Source organism: Bidens hawaiensis, unplaced genomic scaffold (genome assembly GCF_021521415.1).
Source record: "Bidens hawaiensis isolate Kalapana, Puna unplaced genomic scaffold, B.hawaiensis_p1.1 tig00030792_1, whole genome shotgun sequence".
Lineage (NCBI taxonomy): Eukaryota > Viridiplantae > Streptophyta > Magnoliopsida > Asterales > Asteraceae > Bidens > Bidens hawaiensis.
In genome coordinates, this window is record NW_027495148.1 from 97,456 (window position 1) to 98,699 (window position 1,244).

General features: G+C 43.1%; 1 protein-coding gene across 1 annotated transcript; it reads right to left on the reverse strand.

The window, feature by feature from the left end:
* Positions 1 to 530: 530 nt before the first annotated feature.
* On the reverse strand, positions 531 to 944 carry LOC143581022 (uncharacterized). The gene has a single exon (XM_077063902.1). It carries the CDS (start codon positions 942 to 944, stop codon positions 531 to 533), a length of 414 nt encoding a protein of 137 aa, XP_076920017.1.
* Between the last annotated feature and the right edge of the window lie 300 nt (positions 945 to 1,244).

Below are 1,244 nucleotides of genomic sequence, written 5' to 3' on the forward strand. Positions count from 1 at the left end.
AACTTGCTTTAGCCAAAATTCGCATTTGGAGAACTTAGCATAAAGTTGTTCTTTTCGTAACAAGTCAAGAATGGCTCGCAAATGCTCTTTATGCTCGGTCTACGATTTAGAGTATATCAAGATATCGTCGATGAAAACAATTACAAACTTGTCGAGGTAGGGTTTACAAAAACGATTCATAAGGTCCATGAAAACGGCGGGAGCATTAGTCAACCCAAAAGGCATAACTCGGAATTCAAAGTGGCCATAACGAGTATGAAAGGCGGTCTTGGGTATATCATCTTCGTGGACACGTAGTTGGTGATAACCCGAATGAAGATCAATCTTAGAGAAACATGTGGCTCCTTGGAGTTGATCGAAAAGATCATCAATACGCTGATGGGATAACGATTCTTGATAGTAAGCTTGTTGAGCTCACGATAATCAATACACATATGAAGAGTACCGTCTTTCTTCTTAACAAACAAGACGGGTGCGCCCCATGGAGACGAACTCGGGCAAATGAAACCCTTTTCCGTGAGTTCTTGGATTTAGTTGGAGAGTTCTCGCATCTCGGAAGGTGCAAGACGGTAAGGTGCTTTGGCTACTGTATTTGCTCCGGGTACAAGATCAATACGGAACTCCACTTGACGAATGGGAGGAAGTCCGGAAACGTCATCGGGAAAGACTTCGGGGAAGTCGCGGGCAATCGGGATGTCGGAAAATTCCTTTTCTCCATCGGATTTTGTGGTGACATGGGCTAAAAAGGGGACATACTTCTTGCGTAAGTAACGTTGGGCTTCAAGGCACGACATGATGTTTAGCTTTGAGAAGGGTCCTTCACCACGAACGTTTAGAATCACGCCTCCATTGACAGGGATTCGAATGAGTTTCTCAAAACATAAAATTTCGGCACGGTGGAGGGAGAGCCAGTCTATACCAATGATAACGTCGAAACTAACCATTTGCATAGGGATAAGGTCGATAGAGAACTTTTGCCCATTGAGATTAATCATGAAATTTAGAATGACGGAGTCAATAGTGATCAAACTACCGTTTGCTATCTCTACCGTGAAGGGCTTAGATAATTTACTACGGGGCACATCAAGTATGTATTCAAAATCAAAGGAAATAAAGCTTCTATTGGCTCCCGAATCAAATAGCACCGAAGCATGGTGCTTATTAATTAGGAACGTACCGTTCATCACATCATTCGAGTTTCGGGCTTGATGAGCATTGATCGTGAAAGCTTGGCCTTGAGTTCT